Source organism: Castor canadensis, chromosome 9 (assembly GCF_047511655.1).
Source record: "Castor canadensis chromosome 9, mCasCan1.hap1v2, whole genome shotgun sequence".
In the NCBI taxonomy this organism is placed as follows: Eukaryota; Metazoa; Chordata; class Mammalia; order Rodentia; family Castoridae; genus Castor; species Castor canadensis.
Window position 1 is genome coordinate 412,662 of NC_133394.1, and position 21,530 is coordinate 434,191.

General features: G+C 44.8%; 1 protein-coding gene across 1 annotated transcript in view; it reads left to right on the plus strand.

Moving 5' to 3' along the window:
* The window catches only part of Larp1b (La ribonucleoprotein 1B), a 112,806-nt gene extending 107,583 nt beyond the window's left edge, over window positions 1-5,223 (plus strand). The window contains 1 exon segment of the mRNA XM_074041151.1: window positions 4,199-5,223. Coding sequence (XP_073897252.1) covers window positions 4,199-4,372 — 174 coding nt within the window. The 3' untranslated portion in view covers window positions 4,373-5,223.
* The last annotated feature ends 16,307 nt before the right edge of the window (window positions 5,224-21,530 follow it).

Consider the following 21,530-nt stretch of genomic DNA (forward strand, 5'->3'; position numbering starts at 1 on the left):
AGCACTGACGAATGGATTAAGAAAATGTGGTATCTATACACAATGGAATTTTATGCAGCCATGAAGAAGAACGAAATGTTATCATTCGCTGGTAAATGGATGGAATTGGAGAACATCATTCTGAGTGAGGTTAGCCTGGCTCAAAAGACCAAAAATCGTATGTTCTCCCTCATATGTGGACATTAGATCAAGGGCAAACACAACAAGGGGATTGGACTATGAGCACATGATAAAAGCGAGAGCACACAAGGGAGGGGTGAGGATAGGTAAGACACCTAAAAAACTAGCTAGCATTTGTTGCCCTTAATGTAGAGAAACTAAAGCAGATACCTTAAAGCAACTGAGGCCAATAGGAAAAGGGGACCAGGAACTAGAGAAAAGGTTAGATTAAAAAGAATTAACCTAGAAGGTAACACCCATGCACAGGAAATCAATGTGAGTCAATGCCCTGTATAGCTATCCTTATCTCAACCAGCAAAACCCCTTGTTCCTTCCTATTATTGCTTATACTCTCTCTACAACAAAATTAGAGATAAGGGCAAAATAGTTTCTGCTGGGTATTGAGGGGGGGAGCGGGAGGGGGTGGAGTGGGTGGTAAGGGAGGGGGTGGGGGCAGGGGGGAGAAATAAACCAAGCCTTGTATGCACATATGAATAATAAAAGAAAAATGAAAAAAGAAAAAAAAAAAAAAAAAAAAACCACTTGATCATCTCAATAGATGCAGAAAAAGCCTTTGATAAGATCCAACATCATTTCATGATAAAAGCTCTAAGAAAACTAGGAATAGAAGGAAAGTTCCTCAACATTATAAAAGCTATATATGACAAACCTACAGCCAGCATTATACTTAACGGAGAAAAATTAAAACATTCCCTCTAAAATCAGGAACCAGACAAGGATGCCCACTATCTCCACTCCTATTCAACATAGTACTGGAATTCCTAGCCAGAGCAATTAGGCAAGAAGAAGGAATAAAAGGAATACAAATAGGTAAAGAAACTGTCAAAATATCCCTATTTGCAGATGACATGATCCTATACCTTAAAGACCCAAAAAACTCTACTCAGAAGCTTCTAGACATCATCAATAGCTATAGCAAGGTAGCAGGATATAAAATCAACATAGAAAAATCATTAGCATTTCTATACACTAATAATGAACAAACTGAGAAAGAATATATGAAAACAATTGCATTTACAATAGCCTCAAAAAAAATCAAATACCTAGGTGTAAACCTAACAAAAGATGTGAATGACCTCTACAAGGAAAACTATACACTTCTGAAGAAAGAGATTGAGGAAGACTATAGAAAGTGGAGAGATCTCCCATGCTCATGGATTGGTAGAATCAACATAGTAAAAATGTCGATACTCCCCAAAGTAATCTACATGTTTAATGCAATTCCCATCAAAATTCCAATGACATTCATTAAAGAGATTGAAAAATCTACTGTTAAATTTATATGGAAACACAAGAGTCCACGAATAGCCAGCGTAATACTCAGTCAAAAGAACAATGCAGGAGGTATCACAATACCTGACTTCAAACTATATTACAAAGCAATAATAATAAAAACAGCATGGTACTGGCACAAAAACAGACATGAAGACCAGTGGAACAGAATAGAGGACCCAGATATGAAGCCACACAACTATAACCAACTTGTCTTTGACAAAGGAGCTAAAAATATACAATGGAGAAATAGCAGCCTCTTCAACAAAAACTGCTGGGAAAACTGGTTAGCAGTCTGCAAAAAACTGAAACTAGATCCATGTATATCACCCTATACCAAGATTAACTCAAAATGGATCAAGGATCTTAATATCAGACCCCAAACTCTTAAGTTGATACAAGAAAGAGTAGGAAATACTCTGGAGTTAGTAGGTATAGGTAAGAACTTTCTCAATGAAACCCCAGCAGCACAGCAACTAAGAGATAGCATAGATAAATGGGACCTCATAAAACTAAAAAGCTTCTGTTCATCAAAAGAAATGGTCTCTAAACTGAAGAGAACACCCACAGAGTGGGAGAAAATATTTGCCAACTATACATCAGACAAAGGACTGATAACCAGAATATACAGGGAACTTAAAAAACTAAATTCTCCCAAAACTAATGAGCCAATAAAGAAATGGGCAAGTGAACTAAACAGAACTTTCTCAAAAGAAGAAATTCAAATGGCCAGAAAACACATGAAAAAATGCTCACCATCTCTAGCAATAAAGGAAATGCAAATTAAAACCACACTAAGATTCCACCTCACCCCTGTTAGAACAGCCATCATCAGCAACACCACCAACAACAGGTGTTGGCGAGGATGCGGGGAAAAAGGAACCCTCTTACACTGTTGGTGGGAATGTAGACTAGTACAACCACTCTGGAAAAAAATTTGGAGGCTACTTAAAAAGCTGGACATCGATCTACCATTTGATCCAGCAATACCACTCTTGGGGATATACCCAAAAGACTGTTACTCCAGAGGCACCTGCACACCCATGTTTATTGCGGCACTATTCACAATAGCCAAGTTATGGAAACAGCCAAGATGCCCCAGCACTGACGAATGGATTAAGAAAATGTGGTATCTATACACAATGGAATTTTATGCAGCCATGAAGAAGAACGAAATGTTATCATTCGCTGGTAAATGGATGGAATTGGAGAACATCATTCTGAGTGAGGTTAGCCTGGCTCAAAAGACCAAAAATCGTATGTTCTCCCTCATATGCGGACATTAGATCAAGGGCAAACACAACAAGGGGATTGGACTATGAGCACATGATAAAAGCGAGAGCACACAAGGGAGGGGTGAGGATGGGTAAGACACCTAAAAAACTAGCTAGCATTTGTTGCCCTTAATGCAGAGAAACTAAAGCAGATACCTTAAAGCAACTGAGGCCAATAGGAGAAGGGGACCAGGAACTAGAGAAAAGGTGAGATCAAAAAGAATTAACCTAGAAGGTAACACCCACGCACAGGAAATCAATGCGAGTCAACTCCCTGTATAGCTATCCTTATCTCAACCAGCAAAAACCCTTGTTCCTTCCTATTATTGCTTATACTCTCTCTACAACAAAATTAGAGATAAGGGCAAAATAGTTTCTGCTGGGTATTGAGGGGGGGAGAGGGAGGGGGTGGAGTGGGTGGTAAGGGAGGGGGTGGGGGCAGGGGGGAGAAATGAACCAAGCCTTGTATGCACATATGAATAATAAAAGAAAAATGAAAGAAAAAAAAACTTATTTAAGGCAAGATGGTTATGTACAGACAGGAGAAAAGATGTTCATCAATTTGATTTCAAGAGGGAACAAAAAGAGTTGGAAGCATAGTTCACGTGGCAGAGCGCCTGCCTAGCAAGCAGGAGGTCCTGGGTTCAAACCCCAGTACAACAAAAAAGAAAAAGGACAGCTTTACCATAGGGAATGGAATGAAGGTAAGAAAAGAGGACGCAGGAGGAAAAGAGAAACAGAAATAAGGAAGAATAAGAACTGAGAAGTAGAACAGGAAGGTAAACAGGAGGCCAGATCCAAACTGCTCTGTGTTGTGATGTGTTGGCTTGTAGTTTTGTGTAAATGATCTGAAGGCTCAGTAATGGGGTTGGGTGAAGTGCCTGTGTCTCTGGAATTAAGAACTGTTTTTCCGGAGAGGGAGGGCCCTGCCCTCTTTTAAGTAAGGCAGAAGACTGCCGAAGAACATGACGGTTTTAACTTGTCTTCAAACAAGAGAATTTGTCTAGTGGTGTGCAGTTACATCTCTGAGCTGAAAAGGCTAAAAACGGAGCCCCTTGCCCTGCCTGCCCCTGCTTGCCCCTGCCTGCTCGCAGTCTGAGTAGGTTGGGAAAGTTTGTGGGTCCTTGGGTTTGAAGACGTTTACACTTAGTATTATCCGTAATACTCTCTAGGCCAGGACACGTGGTACGTGCCTGTAATCCCAGCTGTGGGAGACTGGAGGGGAGCCGTAGCAAAACACTGGAGACCCCGATCCTGAGAGAAACATGAGAGACTCTTTATGAGCAGGTGTTGTAGGAAGAATGGCAAAAACTAGCAGCTGATTTAGTTAGGGAGGAAATTTAAGCTTAATATCCTAATTTGCTGTAAGTATTTGTTGTCCTCATAAAACCCACTGCAGCACCAGCATAGTTTCTCTTAGATTCTGAAGAGACAAGTAGTAAAACTGTCAACTGTGTCATGTTTCATCTCAGCCCCCTATTGGCGAGGAATTTGGAAGAAAAAGACATTCTTCTACGTGTGGTGAGGAGCGTAATCGTCACAGACGTCCATCTCATTCCTCCACAAGGCCACCACATGCAGCTAAGCCAGCACCTGCTGGTGGGCTGCCTGAGCCAGCAAGCTCTCCGAGGAGGGGCACTCCATAGGATGCCAGTGACATCTCAGCGCACGGTGAGACGCCCAAGAAGTAGACTGAAGGAGAGCTGGGTGTCCAGGACATCAGTATTGATGGGGGGAAATCTGATGTTTTATTGTGATAATCAGAAAAAACAAAAAGGAAGAAAAGTGGTAGCAGTTTTTCTCTGTCAAGAGAAAGGCATTTTCTGATTCACAAGGATGGTTTTGGTGACCTTGTGTAGAGACCTGTAGTGGTGCACTTGGGCCTCAGCTTACACGAACAGAGCTCCTTAGGTATGTAGAAAAAGCACAAGGAATCCCAGCTTTCTTAGAGAAGTTGTACTCATCCCTTCTGTGGAGCTCTTAAAGAATCGAGTTACCCCACTGTCATTTCATACTTGAACTCCGCAGAAGCAAAGGAAGATTACAGATATATTTTTCAAATTCAGAAAACAAGTATGAAAGATCATTTACTTTTGCTTTACACAGGTTGGTTTTTTTTTTTTAGCACAGTAGCACGATGTCTATTCGACATCGAGATTGCGTCCTGGTGAGGTGTACGTCCTCGTGATGTGCCCCCTTAGTCACACGTGGTGACTTTCACGCCCGCTGGAGTTTTCTGAACAGGCCTTAGGGGAGATTTACTTTTGTGATTCTGTTAAAACTTGCACGTGGAAGTGAAAAAGCATATTGGGATGGGTTGGAATATTGCCGTGAATAAATCTCTGCTTTGAATGTTTGTGCTGTTCATACATCTGCAAGTAGGTGCGTCCAAGTGGTCAGATTGTCAGCAATTTAGACTTATTTAATTTTTTCATTTTGTTTTTTTTTTTATGCTTATAAGTGTTTTCAAGAGTTACAACAAATTTATATTGCTATTGCAACTGATGTAAATGATAGTTTCAGTTTTATGGAATTTAAAAAATAAAGCATTTATTCTGACTTATTTGAGTTGCTTTTAAAATCATTTTATTTAGAGTTACTTGGAAATCTGCACTGTTCAAACTCTACTGTAGAAGAGCCTTGTATTTGTAAGTAGGTTTCAGTTATTAAACTTACTATGTCTGTTTTCTCTGCGCTCACAAGTAGTTTACTGTATTGGCAGAAGCAGCTAGCTTCCAAGCAGCTCACTTATCATTTGCTTTTTGAGTTCTTATAAATTCTAAAACACAAACAGCTGGTGGGTGGCTCATTGTGAGGGCTTTTGCCCAGCATATGGAAACCCTGATTCAACCTCCAAATCTAGAAGGAAAACAAAAAGTGTAATCTTCCTTGCAGGAAGGGATTTTTATCAGTAAATAATTGGCATTTCGTTATTTTCCCTGCATAAGTGATAGTCTGCAGTTTTATAACATCCACTGCAAGGAGACTCTGACGCGTTAGCTTCAGGAAAAAGCCAAACTCCAATATTCAGAAAACAGACTTTACTCACTGATGTTGTAGAGGAGGCAAAAACACTGAGGTTAGACTAGCAGCCATAGGGTCCGTAGTTCTGGGGTCTCAGTGAGGAATTTCCAAACCACACTTTTTAGCTTTAAATGGTCTCTTGAAATTTTTGAAAGACTTTTTTCAATATCCTTTTTATGTTGAACACATACATTTGACATCTGTATTTAACCTAAGATTATTTCTACTCAACTAAATATGCAAGTGTAAATTTGGTTGGAAAATTGTATATTTTATATGAAAATACAGTAATCAAGAACTTTGTAATAAGTGGTAATTATTAATTTATATAATTTTGATTATAAAAGTATTATGTATATTGGTAAATTTAGAAAAGCACAAAGAAGAAAAAAAAAAACCCATAATGGTATACATACCGAGTTACAACCTGCTTTTTTTACTTAATGGTTTTGAGCATTTTCTAATCTTTGGGTATTTCTGTATCAGACTTTTACTAGCCACATAATATTCTAGCATGTAGACCACTACACTTTAGCTAGTTAGCCTATTGTTGAGCTTAAGCCAGGGCCAGGTTTTGGGTGTTACAAACAATTTAATCTGTAATATCCTTACAGATCAATCTCTGAATATAAACTTAGAGTTACGGCCTAGAATAAATTCTAGGAGTGAAATTCTGAGTCAGCTCATTGAGGAAGGCCGCACGGTTCATACCTCACCAACAGCATCTGTCTCCCAAGTTCCTGAGTGTCACCGATTATGTCAGATCCTTTTAAACCTCATTTTGTTGTCATTTCAATCGTTACCAAGTGATAATCTTCATTGTTTATTAGCTATTTTATTTGTAGGTTGCGTGAGCAGATCATTTATGTTTTCCTATTGGAACAATTATCCCTCTGATTAATTTGTAGGGCTTTTTACTTTGCTTTCTACTTTTATGTATGTTTGAAATGGTATGTACATATTTTGGTAAAATTTAAAACTATACCCCTTAAATTCTAAAGGTAAAACTTCAGCAAGCATTATTAGTTAGGGAAAAGGCCCTATCCAAAATTTAAGTCCCTAGAAAACTTAACCACTTCCTTCCTTATAATTTTGCACAATTTTCAATTTTATTATAATGAAAAGGCAACATTAAAAATGTTTAAATCTGAACCTTATTCTTTAAAATTCTTTATGCTAAAAGTAATTGAAAAGAAAGTTATGTTTTAAAATAGAAAGCTGGTGGAGTGGCTCAAGTAGTAGAGTGCCTGCCTAGCAAGCATGAGGTCCTGAGTACAAACCCCAGTACCATCAAATAAAATAAAATAGGCACTATAGTCACCATGGTGTCATACCTGTAATCCCAGGACTCAAGAAGCTGAGGCAGGAGGGTTATGAACACCAGGACAACCTGGACTACAAAATGCAACCTTCTCTCAAAAAAGAAACCCATCACTGTAGCTTTTAAACAGGTTATCTATCTATCTACCTATCTATCTATAATTTATTAGCTATCTATTTATTTATTTACTTTATTTATAGACAGGGTCTTGCTCTGTAGCCCAGGCTGACCTGGAACTCTTGATCCTCCTGAGTTCTGGGATTACAGGTGTGCACCACCAGGCCAGGTATGGGTTTTATTTTTTAAACTATTTTGCTGATTTGGAACTTCACTCTGGCCAACATCCTATGGCTGCCTGTCATTGTGCTGTACAGTGTCACCTTTGTCCTTTCTGTGCTCAAGCTTTTCCTTCAATTTCTTCCTTAGGTCTTTTGAAACTATTCTTGTCCAGGAAAGTGGTTCAGTACAATAGTACCTACTAGCACCACTAGATGGCGTGGTAGGTCTCTGACAAGTGTGGGTGTTGGGGAAACTCCTGCTCCACCTTGTGGTCATACTTGTAATTACATCAATTACTCCTGACTCACAGTAGTCCTTACCTGGTAAGGCATTGCCCTGGATATTAGTATATTAGCATAAGCTATTTCGTTATTGGTAAATAAGTACAGGTTTGTGTACAGTCAGTGATGAAAATACTATTGATTTGATATTTTGTCCTTTCACTTAAAAATTTGAACTCTCTTGGGACATACACAAGACAAGCAAATCATGCTGTCGATTTAAATGTCTGCCTCTGCAATTGAATCACACGCAAGTTAGTAAATGGATCCTTCTGGAACACGGAAACTTAAAACTAGATGTGATTCACAACGGGAACAAATTATGACTTGGCTCATGAATGAGCTAGGATTTGAACCAAGTACCTGGCTCCAGATCGTTCAACAGCATGAAACCTAACAAATAACAAGCCAAGATTAGATTCTTCCAGTGAAGACTACATTTTTGTGTGCTGGGCATCTTCTGCAGTCATGTATGGTATTAGTTAAGTCCTCTTGGGGAAAATCATGATTAGGGAACAATATATTCATGTATTTAAATACCTTCCCAGAATTAGATAAGATAAAATACAAACTAAAGTGAACACTTTATTCTGAATCTGCTTAGAAATTCTGCATTAGCTGTTGGCTTGCTAGGCAGGGGCTCTACCAGCCCTTTTTGTGTTGGATATTTCAAGATAGGGTCTCACGGACTACTTTACCTGGGGCTGGCTTCAATTTGAGATCCTCCTGAACTCAGCCTTCTGAGTAGTTAGGGTACAGGCATGAGCCACCGGTGCCTGGCTGATGGTATTCTAGTTTTAAGGTTTGGACTTGTGGTTTTTGCAGCCTGTAATACTACCTACTGGGGAAGCAGAGATCAGAAGGATCACAGTTTGAGACCAGCTTAGACAAAAAGTTCATGAGACTCCATCTCAACCAATGGCTGGATGCAGTGGTGTGCACCTGTCATCCCAGGTATGTGGGATGACAACAAGTAGGGTCCTGGTGCAAGCCAATCTGAGCAAAAAGCAAGACTGTTTCTCAGAAATAGCACAAAACGGTGTCATGGCTCAAGTGGCAGAGCACCTGCCCAGCAAATGTGAGGCCCTGAGTTCAAACTCCAGCCCTGCCAAAAAAAAAAAATGAAGGAAATATGCCACAGGGTTAATAAGGAATCAGAGCTGGGTGCCAATGGCTCACACCTATAATCCTAGCTACTCCGGAGGCAGAGATCAGGAGGATTGCGGTTTGAAGCCAGCCTGGGCAAATAGTCCATGAGACCCTATCTCGAAAAAACCTTCACAGAATAGGGCTAGTGGAGTGGCTCAAGGTGAAGGCCCTGAGTTCAAATGCCAGTACTGCAAAAAGAAAATAAATGATTTGGTCAATAGAATAGTTTGTAACAATACACAGCACCACTGCTTCAGTGAGTTCTGAAAGCCAGAATGTGCCAATGATTTTTTTTTTCCAGATAATGAGCTTTTTAGAGGGTGGGTTTTATTTAGTTTTGAGAAAATGTCTTAACAGTGTAGCCAAGCTTGGCCTCAAACTGTCAATCCTCCTATATCAGCCTCCCAAGGGCTGGGATTCCAGGAACCTCCACACCTAGCATTTGGTATTTTTTAAAGCAGTTGAGTTTTGTTATAATATTCATTAAGTTAATATTTGTTCATCACAGATCACTGAGGAATACATGTGTGTATTTGTACAATATAAATCTTGCACATACCCACCTCAATCCTAACCCTAACCCTGACCCTGACCCTGACTGTGACCCTCCTGTCTACAAGCATTGCTTCTGCCTCATTCTGAACTTCATTCAGGTCCTAAACCGGGCATGAGACCCTGCCTTCCTGGGCTCTCTGGGGCCCATTGACAGTGACATCCAGTGACCATCCCAGGCCCAGTGACAGTGACATCTGGTGGCCCTCCCAGGCCCAGTGACACCCAGTGCCTCCCCACCACGGTACTCTTCCAAGTGTGACTTCAGTCCTGCATTTCAAAAACCATAGTTTTGTTCACTTTGAGTCTTCCCTGAGAAAGTGCTGGTAACTTTTATCATAGATAAAACATCAATAAATGGAAAAGTCATCATTTCCCTTTAAATCAGTTTTATTGCAGGTAAATGGTCTCCAGCAAAGCCGCTGATAGAGGAGCACTGTGGTGTCCATCACTGAAGACAGCAGAACTGGCTTAGCCCAGGAGACCCTGTAGGCACCAGCTGTCCTGAGACCACAGCATGATGGCCTCCAGCTGGCTTTATTCTCGCACCGTAGACAACTGTAGTTGCTTTAGCATTTTAAAAATTGCAGTGTAGCTCCTAAAAGCTGCAGGTGAAATTCTCATTTTGTATGTAGTGGTCGGTCAGTAAATACAGTTTAGAGATTACATAAATACAGCTTTCCAGGCAGTCCGTGAGTGGACTGAGCGGGGCGCCATTCTCCTCCCACTGGATCATGGTTAGTAACTTCTGAAATGCTCAGGAGTTTCGACAGCATAGTTGAAACACCTAAATCACACTAACCTGATGTAGCACGGGTTGAAAGGCTCAGTAGAAGGGAAGTTGTGACTGAGCAAAGCTCCATTTTCATCTTTGTATTTTACCTTCTCCTTCAGAGGCCAGGAATACTGTCTTCTTTGGTCACCGTTACCTTCTCAACAAAGAGAGAGCGAGAAGGAGAGGAAGGACGAAGAAAGGAAGGAGGAAGACACCTGGAACCCTGTCCTCTCCATAGCCAGCTCTGGCATCTGGCATATTGACAGAGATATTTTGCCCAAATGCTAACAGGGTAACACACGCGGTGTTTGAAACAGTATCACAAGGGACAAGGACTGAAGTGAACACAACAGCTGGGAACCTGTCGGCCATCATGCAGGGATGGGGCCACACGAGACTGCCAGGCATATGTGATGCTTGCTTGGTTGTTCTTGTTTTTTAAGCTCCACATGGCAGAGTCGTGGTGATTATCATCTTTGGGGAATACTCAAACCAGAACAAAGGCGTAGTTACGTATTATGCAAAAAAGTCATTTTGAGTGAACCGGGGATACAGTCAAATGAAGGCGCACACCGCCTTCAGGACGTGTTGAGACTCCCACTTGCAGAGCAGGGTTCAGAGGCACAGGCTATCTGACACAGGCTTTGGTAAAGTTCCTGCAGCTGACCCACTTTGTGAAAGCGGGCATTGCTCTGACCCACCCCAAATGCTGCTTGGGTTGCCTAGTCCCGCGGAGGTGCGTCCTCTCCGTGAGCCACTGACAACAAACTCGTCTGACTTGCTGACTTTATCTTCTCTCCAAACACTTCTGCTAAGGGTTAGACCTGTGTGTTTCTGCCTAATGCTCACTGTCATTCAGTGTGCTTCAACGACTGAGTCCTCGTCTTATTTCATCTTATACAGTGTTTAGGATTTTTTGTTTTTAACTTACAACAGATTTTTAAAATAGCAGCCAGGTGTGTCTAGCAGCCTCTAAAATGTTTTCTGTCGTAGTTTATTTTAAAAGTTGGATTATGGTCCTTCCCGCTGTCCTCTGTGGACTTCCAGTAAGTCTGTGGCCAAGGTTTCCAGCCAGTGCTGGTGGGAGTATACAGTGGTACAGAAGCTCCGTGATTGAAAACTCAGCAATAGCCTTTGACATTTTAAGCGCGAGTGCCACCTAACCCAGCGGCTGCACTTTCAGGAATCACCGTGCAAGTGCAGCCTTCGTGGCTGTGGATGAAGATGGGTACCTAGCATTATCGCTGTTCTGGACAGCGCAGGTTAGGAACAGCTTGAGCATCAGCAAGAGACCCTCTGTTCTTTTGTTCTTGTTTTTGCAGTGTTGGGGATGAATCCAGCCTTGCTCTGCCCCTGAGTGGCGCCCCAACCCCCACTGATGGTTAAAGCAGGACCCTAACAACCACTGTGAGGACCAGCGGAATGGCCTTCAGGAATGATAGGGAATACTCAAAGGAGAACCAGGCCCGCAGCAGTGTGTTTGGAGTGCCACATTGTGGTTAAAAAAATACACATGTATGCTTGCATACAAATGAAATGTCCTAAAAAGATACAAATGAAGGTGACAGTAGTCTTGGCTGTCTTTGGAAGTGGGGACAACTGGGTCTCCAGGATCAGGGGAGACAGTGTCTTGCTGTGCAGACCCCCGGCCTCCAGCTCACCATCCTCCTGCCTCGGTCTCCAGTGTGTGAGGGAGCAATGCCAAGCTCAGCTGAGGAGACTTCTGACCTGTTCTCTTTTTAATTTTGTGCTCTATGTAGTTTTTATTTATTTTTTGAAGTACTGGGGATTGAACTCAGGGCCTTCGCCTTGAGCCACTCCACCAGCTCCTTTTTTTGATGGGCTTTTTCAATGTATGGTCTCATGAACCATTTGCCCAGGCTGGCTTTGAACCGTGATCTTCCTGATCTCGGATTCCTTTGTAGCTAGGGTTACAGGCATGAGCCACCAGCGTGAGGTTTGGCTTCACTTTCAAAACAGTTAGGATAGGCCGGGCATGGTGGTTCACACCTGTAATCCCAGGTATTTGGAAGGCATAAGTAGTTCAAGACCAGCCTGGGCAGTTTATGAGACTCCCATCTCATAAACTGGGATTACAGGCAACACCACTTGTATGCCTGTAATCCCAGATAATAAGGAGATGTAAGTAGTGGGATTGACGTCAGAGGCCAGTCCTGAGCAAAAATAACTAAAGCAAAAAAGGGCTGGGGGTGTGGCTCAAGGTGGTAGAATGCCTGTCTACAAGCACAAGGCTCTGAGTTCAAAGTTCAAACCTCTGTACTCAGAATAAAAACAAATAGTAAAATAGTATAGCAGTTTAACGTGTCTTTTCCAGACCTTTGGGTATTGGCTTTTTTTTTTTTGCAGCACTGGGATTTGAACTGGGTTTTATGCTTACTAGCCAGGCACTCCACCACTTGAGCCACTCCCCAGCTCAAGGGTGTTCGGATCGGATCTGAAGATGAAATAGTCGTGTCCCTCAGTGCTCCACACCCACCCAGACACACCCAGGAGTCCTGTGGAAGTCAAGTGCTGCTGGGTTTAACGACTGGTCTCATACCCACCCCTGTGCTCAGAGACAGTCACCGTCCAGACACAGCTGGGCGGAGGCAGTCCTCTCCTCATGATGGGCAGGCTGTGGCTTAGGACAAGAGGGAAGAGCTGTGCAGAATACCCTTCTGCACTCTGGTTACCGACACGGGAGAGCAGGGAGCCGGGCCCAGAGAGGCTGTGAGTCCCACGGCAGCAACTTGGGCTCAAGTTTCTCTCCTGCAACCCCGGCTGGAACACGGGAAAGGGACACTGGGCTCTCTGTGGCCATTGGCCCCTAGCATGCCAGTCATTCAGGCTCTGTTTCCTGCTGACTGTTCCAAACACACCCGTGACCACTGCCCCTGGTCCCTTTCCCACAGCCCAGGTCAATCTCTGCCCCCCACAGTCCTGGCCATGACAGCTTCTCGCTGCCTTGAACTCTTGCACAACTTGTCTGGACCTCTCTAGGCCCCAGCATGTGCTACCCTTGTTAGTTTTGTTTTTTTTTCTTTTTAATTAACTCAGGCTCTTTTTACTTTTTAGCTTGAATGTGATCACTTTGGGGGACCCTGCCTCATTCTGAACTTCAGGTCCTAAACAGGGTATGAGGCTCTGCCTTCCTGGGCTCTCTGGGGCCCTGTTGGCTGCTTTATGCAAGTTACAGTGGACAACTGAGATGAGCAATGTTTGGCTCATGTTCACATCCTAAACACTCTGTAGAAAACGATGTGTGGTGAGGGACTGAGCTGTCCCTCCAGCCCCACCTCCTGTCTCCCAGGATGCAGTGGCAATTGTTTGTGCATAGAGGCTAGGAATTAAGTTGCTTATGAATTTATTTAGTCTTGACCTACATATGGCTGAATAATCATAGGGCCATCTGTCTCCCTTAATTAACACGCAGAGATGAAGGATTCCTCTCTACCTTCTGTGGATGGATGGTGTGTGAACCCTATCGGGGCCCCAAGATGACTGACTGCCAGAGCCCTTCAGTGAAACCAACGCTAATGGGGAGGGCTTGTGTTGTTTTTCTTATTTTGTCTGAAGAGGCCTCCTGCTAAGACAAGCACTAGCTAGCTCACCAGCCACAGGCAACCCCACAAATAAGCTGGAGTTGGACTATTTCCTTTGGGTTCAGAAGGGAAGATAAAGTTTCCCTGATACCTCAGGGCTGTGGCATCCTGCTGTATTACAGGACCCTGCTCCTTGTTATCGACGTGCAGGAGGCTTTAGAAGCTGTCAGCTAACACACTGAGTGAGGAAGCTTGGAGGATTGGTGAAACTTACATGAGCAGAAAATCCTACTGCAAGGTTGTCAAGACCTGACCAGAGCACTTTGTAGCTCTGGCGAGACGCACGCTCACTAGTTATTGAAAGGTGGCAGCTTCCATATTAAGAGCAGCAAGGTGCTCTAGGGATTGTCACACTTTGTCACCAGAGCCTCAGTGTATCCCTGTGAGGTATGCAAGGCATCCTATTTTATAGATCACTGAAATAAAAGAATGACTAACCTGAGCCTTAGGTAAGAGATATATTAAAACTCACTGCTCCTTTGTGCAGTTGGAACCAGAACCCCGATTCTGGTCATCTTATGTAGACCTACTTCCATCATGGTGCCCTGCTGGGGTTTCCGTTCACTCCTTAGTCACAGCAGCACCTGCCTTGGGTTGCTGGCAATGTGGGAATAAGAGCCCGCTGGTGGGCTGGTGGGCTGAGGGCTGGGCAGCCATGCTGGAGAGAAGCCGGCATGGCAAATTCAGGCTACCCGCATACCTTACAATTGGGAACTTCCCTTCTTGGTGTGTATCTCAAAGAGTGCTCACACAGGTCCACAGCAACCTGAGGCTACTCACTGCCATGTTATCTGAGCTGACAAGCTGGAAGTCAGTTCATGGTGTCCGTCACTTGTGGGGAGGGTGAAGACATGGACGCTTAAGGAGTGTCACATGAATTAGGAGTGGCACATCAGACAGACACCCGTAACATGGAAAGACAGCCTCGGAGAGCAGCAGTAAATGGAAGCAGTGGGTACCCACACCAGGTGTCATCAATTCATGCACACAAAACCTGGCACATTTAAAGTGCACACACAGCCCACAGAATGGGATACTGAGGTTTTGCAACTCTAGACAGAGCTGGTACACTTAAAACACAAAGAGCATTTGAGTTACAAGATCCTCGATTTTTGAAGAGGACCGAGCTGAAGTCCCAGACTAAACAAGGGCCTAGAACGCCTGGCTGACTGAAGCTAACCTTATGTTCAGTTACCTAACTTTACCCCAAACTGTGCTACGAGGAGGGGATGGAGACGGTGAGACAGCAGAGAAAGACATTGGCTATTGACTAAAATCCAATGAAATGGTCCTGTTCCACATTTGTACCCCACCAATCAGATCAGCTTACAGTCCTAATGCCACTGTGCTGTGTCAGGAAGGCAGATGGGACTGGCAAGCTTGGGGCTGTCTTGTGTGCTCAGGGCACTTGGTTAGCATGCTGGCTCAAGTTGTGGAGTGCTTGCCCAGCATACTCAAGGCCCTGGCTCAAACCCTGGTACAGCAAAAAAAAAAAAAAGGACACACACACACACAGAGAAACAGAGAGAGGAGACAGAGAGAGAGTGGCTAGTCAGACAGACCTGGGAGGCAGAGGTCTGGACACATGGCTGGGTGAGGGAGAGCTGTGGGTGGCTGCAGCACAGGCCGCCTCTCTAGAGATACCACTGAGGGGCCACAGGGGAGCTCCCAGTGGGAACTCATTTTGCCAGATGCTCATACATGGAGTATGATGTTGGACACCTGTGGTGCAATAATCTTGGGATCCCACCCGCCACATTGTGGAGAAGGCTGAGGACATTTTGAGTCGAATGAACTAAAATCAGATCCTCTTCCTGGAATCCACTGCCATTGTGTTCTCAACTATCAGGGGTGTGTGAGTTCTCTATCGGTGTGTAATGAGTCACCCTGACATGGTCCCAAGCCAGTGCCCATTTGTCCTGCATACTTAGTGGGTTAGCAGGCCTGATCACTCACACAGCTGCAGTCCTCGGGACTGCCTGTATGTCCAGGATGTCACACGTCCAGTGTCTCAGAAGGGATGGCTGGATATCTCTCTCTCCGTAAGTCTTTCATCTCAGACTTCTTCACACCACGGGAAGCACTCCCCACAAAGATAAGAGCAAAGGCTGTGTGGCCTCTTAGGCCAAGCTCAGAGATGCGTGGTACTTCTGCTACGTAACATCACATCCATCAAAGCAGGCCACAGGGCCAGGACACAGTCAAAGGCAGGGGAGTTAGACCTCACTGCTCCCCTTTGTATTAGCCTTGTATAGAGGGTTCATGGGGACATTTACAGATGTGCTTTCAACGTATCTTCATTAGATTTACCCCTACATTGTTCTAACTCCCCCTCCTCCCCTCTTATTTAAACAATATTGCCCTATTTTCATATACACACACAAAGTACACCCACCATATTCACCCTCACTCCCCCTCCCACTGGCACCTACCCCCGGACAGGACCTGTTTTTTACCTTCTTGTACTTCATATTTGAAGCGTATATTGATTGTTGAAGGGGGTTCGCCTTGGCTTTTCACACATGTGTATGTCATGCTTTAATCTGATTCAGGGCAACCTGCTCCTTCTCTGTTGCCCTTGGTTCCATTAGTTGGCAGCTTCCAGTGCATTTCGTTGTGTCACAATACACAGATACATGTATTTCCATGTTACTCACTCTGTCATTCTCTTTTCCTCTCCCACCTCTCCTCGACGTCATTTAAGATGAAAGGTGAAACATTAAAATTCTCCAATCAAATAAGGTGTGCAAGGAACAAGCATGCCGCAGTATTCTCACAGAGCCAGTTCCCCGTGCCATCACCACTTGCGATTTATCAAAGCACCCCTTTGGCCATCTAGTAAAATAAGAACTAAAATTAAAAAAGAAAGCAGTGTGCTTGTGCACGTTACACTTGGTGTACGATAAGGGAACTGCAAGGGGAATGGAAGGGCAGAGCAGACCGCACTGGGGTGCCGGCGTGTGGAACTGAATTGGTTTTCTAGTTGAGTGGCACTCTTGGTCTATCTGGACGACAGAGATCTGGGGTACCACCTGTAGGCTGCTGGACACATCACTGTACCGTCACCTCCACTTCCAGCTGTACCTGCTTCATTGATTGCCTGCGTATCAAATACGAATCTGACAAAGCCTGTCGTCACAACATGCCTTCGTTAGTTTACTAAGTGGCGTTTGCCTGTTAGTCTTAAACGGCACCACAGGGCCACGCTGCCCGGCCACCTTCCAATCGATATCCATTGCTCTCCGTCCTGACCCCTCCTTGGGCTTCTTGTCTGCTGTGGTGAGTGCTGGAGTCATTGTCCTCAGCTGCCACTTCACATGAGGGACCGGTGTGCACCCAGAGCACAGGAGCAGCACCACAGTGGCAGAAGGAAAACTGTCCCTTTTTCATGCAATGTTCGGGGTCCATGCTTTGTCTCAGCAACATAAAGGCCAGGCTGAACTTCACTGCAGGGGCGGTGGCCAGGACACCCACGGTCAGAGTGGAGCCCACACGTGTGTGTGTGTAGGGAGGAGCGTGAGTGCCCTGTGTGCCACGAGCAGGGTAAGTGGGCGATATGAAATCCGTAACATCCTCTGAAGAGGCTAGGCCCACAGATCTAGTCTACCGGGTGGACCTTTGTGATCTCAACCAGGAGCTAAAACCCATGCTCGGCGAATGATGCCGTGAAGCACGACTTCCTTTGAAGGTGCGTTTGGGCTCTTTCCTCTCTTTCAGCTGTCAGTGATCAAGTGGCCCTGCCCTCCCCTGGGCTCTCGGACACTGAGGCTGGTGTGGGGATGGATTTGGATCACGGATCTGCTGGCGACCTCCTTTCTGCCTTCTGAGTTACACCTGTTTGTGAGCCCTGCAAGTGTAAGCAAGGGGCTCAGGCATTTTAGGTTATGCCACTTTGACCTTCATTCTGAACTCTTGATTGTTTCTGAGGCAGGGTTTCGCTATGTAGGCAGGCTGACTTCCAACTCATGACTGTCCTGCCTCAGCCTCCCCAAGTGCTGGGATTACAGGCATGAACCACCAAACTTGGCTTTATCTTGAACTGTTTATTTATTTATTTTTGCAGTACCAAGGATTGAGCCCAGGGGCTGGCAGTTGCTCTACCACTTGAGCCACACTGCAGCCCTTTTCATTTTTTTGTTTTTGAAACAGGGTCTTGCTAACTTTGTCCGAGTTGGCTGGGGCTGGCTTCGATCTGCAATCCTCCTGAGTAGCTAGGATTACAGGTATGAGCCACCAAGCCCAGCCTTGCAACAATGAAAAGGTCTAATATACTTGCTTGGCCCTTGTTCCTTTATAGTCTATGTTCAGAAGAAACACTGTTTAGCCATAGGACCCACCTGGAAACTCTTACCAGGAGTCACTTCCTGCTCTCCTTCTCACAAGGCACCATCCCCTTTGTCCCGCCAGTGCTGGCTGGCATCTTTCTTTCGGGGCTCACTGTCCTCCACCTGCTGCAGCTGGAGTCTGTCTCCCACTGTGGCCGGCTCAGCAGGCTGTATGTACATTCCTGAGGAGGATTGTTGTGAAAACCTTTGCCACAGAAACAGAAACAAGGCAGCAAGTAGCTCTCAGATACGAACACCAGCACCTTTTCTCTTATAACCTCTGGTACACAATTGCATCAGCTCAGACACATCACTGGGAAGAAATACTGCCCTATGACCATCTGGTTAAGAATGGTCCAGCTTGGTGGATGGCAAAATACCCACTGCCCTAGGCCCATCTGCCCTATCCTAATCCTAAAAGATTAACAACTGGTTCTGATTAGAAGTGGGTTTGCCCTGGCAAAAGCTGGTGTGCTGTCCTTGACTTGCTCAACCTCATGGGACTTCAGGGGATGTTACTTCTAGGGCGAATCTAAGGGTTCTCTCTAAATGTGACTTTAGGGCAGAGCTAATTCAGCTAAGGTCATTTATTCATTACTAAGCTTGTGATCAGGGCCTTGACTCAGTCTTTTGCTGTCCTAGCCAAAAGCCTCAGGCAGGGTATTTACCACTGGAGAACCAACATTTATTTTCACAGTTCTGGAGGCTGGAAGTTTGTAGCCAAGGTTGGCATCTTGTGAGGGGTGTTGTTCGCAGGCGTCTACACTCGTGGAGGAGTGGAACTGTGGCCAGGGCTCTAATGCATTCATGAGGCAGAGGCCTCATACCTCAGCACTACTGAAGCCCCACTCTTCTGCTTGGGGGTGAGGATTGAGAACCAATGTGAATTTGGAGGGTACACAAGCATTCAGACCACAGCAGACACGGATTGACCCAGTGTCTGTTGTGAGCAGCTCATGCAGTGTGTGTGGGGGGGATTTAAGTAAGGGAGGTGAGGACAGACAGCCTGTCATGGAGGCTGGTGATACCATGCTGACATGGTAAGCGAGGCCCCATGGAGGCGCAGGGAGGTACACCTTACTGGAGGGCAGGCAACCTTTTTGGAGAAAGGCCCTTGGATTGGGTCTGGAGGAAAAAGGTAGTAATTAGCTAGGCGAAGAAGTCCCAAGCAGGTGGAATGGGACTCACACGGGCCCAGTTATGGGGACCCTGCACTTTACGCTAACAGCTCACAGGTCATACCAAGTCCCCTGGGGAGGAGAAGCACTGAAAGACCTCTCGGGGACAGACCTGTGAGGAGACCCTGGGACAGGAAGGACTCGGGGTTTCTGGCATGGATGGCTAAGGACAGAGCTGTGCCAGATGGAAGACAGGAGCAGCTGTTTTAAGCAGAGGCCGAGGAGTCATGGACATCCCAGAGGAGGGCCTGCCTCCTGGGCAGGTGGCTGTGAAGATATGTGCTGTGCTCAAGAAATGCCATGGCCTGAGGATGGCAGAGGGTCATGGAGCAGAAGATGACAGGCATGTATGGAGTGAGGAAAGAAGAGGCCCAAGGAAGCTGGGACCAGTGACTCTGAAGGGTTAGCAGAAGAAGCTGCCCTGAAAGTCCAGAGTGAGGCAGTCTGTCTGAGGATGAACCTGCCACAGAAACGGAGGCCACTGAAGGGAACAGGTTGATCTGGCCAGCAGGTCAGCCTTCTTCAGCAGTCTGCAGCCAGCTAGCTTACTCCCAGGAACCAGGCCTCAGGCAGGGCTTTCAGCATCTTCTCAAAAGCCACCAAAGCAAACAGCTACAGGCAGGGAGCAAGTCCTGTGTTTAGGTGGTGACAGTGCTCATTAGTGAATGCAAACCTTCCCAGGTTATTTTTTCTTTTAACTTCTAGGGCATCCCTTTCTCACTACATCTAAAAATGAAAAACAAACAAACAAAAACCCACAAAAAACCCCAAAAACCTTTTAAAAGCCCTCTTTCTCACACATTCTACACTTGTTTTTTCTTTTTGCTAGCAGACTCCTTTACCTTTTTAAAAACGTGAAATATACTTTGTAAAGCGTAGAAAAGGCTTAAAAGATGTATTTATTTCACCAGCAAATATTTGCTCGCTCTGTGCGAGGTCCTGCACCAGATGCTGTGTTCGAGGGAGCCCTGGCCAGCCCGAGGACGTAGCCATGAAGATGGAGCCCCTCACCCAAGCTCATCATGCCCTCTGCCCTTCTCAAGCCAGCCCCTTCCAGCCCAGTGGGGGATGGATGTCTAAGGAAGAGAACTTTAGCAGTGTACATGTCACCTTTAATCTCACTGGTCGTTTAGGTTTCACACACTAGCAGCTTCATTCAAAGCAGTGAGGCAGTGATGCAAGTTGCTGGACAAAGGGAGAAAAGGGACCAGAGACGATACTGCCAGACTCTTGAGTCTGCAGCAAACGCAAGCAAGACTCAGAGAGGCATGGAGGCTGCCGAAGCACAATGGACCCAGCCCAGTTTCCGTCCACACCATGAAGACATCCACATAAACGTTTCTATAATATCCCTCCATCATTCATCGAACTACATAGAAAAACTGGCAAACTGCTTGAGTAATGTAGGGATTTCTTCTAGGAACTACTGAAATCATTCTATGATGAATGAGCCTTGAAGTTGGAAAGAGATTTTTATCTGTAATATTATGGAATGACTTACAAAGTACATCAATGAATTAAACAAGTTTGCAAGATAACATGCAGTAATATTCCATAATTCCATAACCTAACAACCCACAAATCTAACCCTTATGTTAGAAAAAAGGAGGGGAGGGGTGGATAGCAAGAACCACTACCTAATGGAGCTCATGCGCCAGGCACAGGTGGACTCGGTTCATCCTGAGCTGTGTGGGAACTGGATCTTCATTTTTATGGAATTGAACACTGGATATGAGTGGCTAGATGTCTTACTCGAAGTCACACAGCTGGGAAGAGAAGGAGCCTAGGTGTAAGCCAGGGGACCAGGCTACAGATGCTGAACGGCAACCTTAGCAGCATTCCCACAACTGTATGACCGTAAACACTTACAGAAAAGTTTGAAATACACGCTGACTTGAATGCTGGGAAACTGGAGCTCCAAAAGTTCACCCAAGTGCCCCGTTAGCTGCAACCTTTAAGGGTTTTGTTGCTATTTTATTCCCCAAACACAACAGTTTCACATTATTTCTGAAGTTAAATGTATCTAAAATAATTTTCAAAATATTTAAAAAGTCAGTCTTGGGGTCAAGGGAGGCAATTCTGAATAGTTCCTGAATTACGTCTTCAACCTGAATGTTGCTGGCTTTGGCATCAATGGGGTCAGAGGAATTATTTCCTCTTTGTGCTCCGTCAGTCTCAGGCATCTGATGAAACCTTATTTCAGAGATTAGATGAAAGTTTATTGCAGGTTTATGTAGGATAATGTAAGGCAAACGGTAAGTGTATTATTTCAAAGTTGAAATGCATTTCAGAGTTAAGAAACAAAGCCAACGTGGTCA